The sequence below is a fragment of the Penaeus monodon genome, chromosome 21 (assembly GCF_015228065.2).
Source record: "Penaeus monodon isolate SGIC_2016 chromosome 21, NSTDA_Pmon_1, whole genome shotgun sequence".
In the NCBI taxonomy this organism is placed as follows: domain Eukaryota; kingdom Metazoa; phylum Arthropoda; class Malacostraca; order Decapoda; family Penaeidae; genus Penaeus; species Penaeus monodon.
The window spans coordinates 7,369,417-7,370,217 of NC_051406.1; the positions used below are offsets into that span (position 1 = coordinate 7,369,417).

At 38.2% G+C, this 801-nt stretch overlaps 1 protein-coding gene across 1 annotated transcript in view; it reads left to right on the plus strand.

Moving 5' to 3' along the window:
• LOC119586548 overlaps positions 1 to 801 on the plus strand; it is a 58,792-nt gene that overhangs the window by 47,903 nt on the left and 10,088 nt on the right. Inside the window, exon 19 of the mRNA XM_037935307.1 lies at positions 68 to 231. Within this exon, the coding sequence (XP_037791235.1) occupies positions 68 to 231 (164 nt within the window). The remainder of the gene's footprint in view (positions 1 to 67; positions 232 to 801) is intronic.

The window sequence follows — 801 nt, forward strand, 5'->3', positions numbered from 1 at the left end:
ACATGTTTTTATCCTCTGCTTTTTCTTCACTCCTATTATCGTCCACGGCCTCATCTCTCCCCGCCAGCCAGATGCCCCCCAGACTTCGTGGAGTACCGTGGCATCTGTTACCTCTTCCGGGCACACGAAGCAGACATCACAGGGGCACTGACGGCTTGTACACTGAAAGGAGCTTCACTGGCGTTTCCAAAAGACATGGATACCCTTTTCTTCCTCGTGGGTATGGTGGAGGTAAGGTATTAAGGGTAAAAAAAACGTAGTTGGATTACATAATGATGTAAAGGATAATGAGGGTGATATAGAGATAATAAGGATGTTTAGAGAAGGTCACAGGCTATCATCTCAAATTTTGGATTCGCCAATTTCTCAAAATCTGAATATTTTGAGAAATAGTGACTTCCCATCCTGGGATCTTTTAAAAATCTACTTTTCATTTATTTTTGATATTTCATTTATTAGTTTATTTACCCATTTACTTACTGCCCTGTGTCCCATGAAGGCATTTAAATCTGAACCTCTGTATGAATTTGATCTGAGTATCGATATTTCGGACTCAAAATGATGTGTGTGGAATTTCTTATTTATTCAGATGTTTTAGAATGCCGATCATAGTTGTTCATTGCAGTTTTTTTTTAAGTTAGATAAACAGTCTTCTTCTGAGATGTTTTTACTCGGGGGAAAAAGTGTTCAGGTGACGTTGTTAGATATCAATTAATGATGGGAAGTTTATTTTTGTTTGGTGATGTGAATCATCTGTATGCATAGTCCTTTGTTGTTTATCCGTTATCCATGATACTTCCT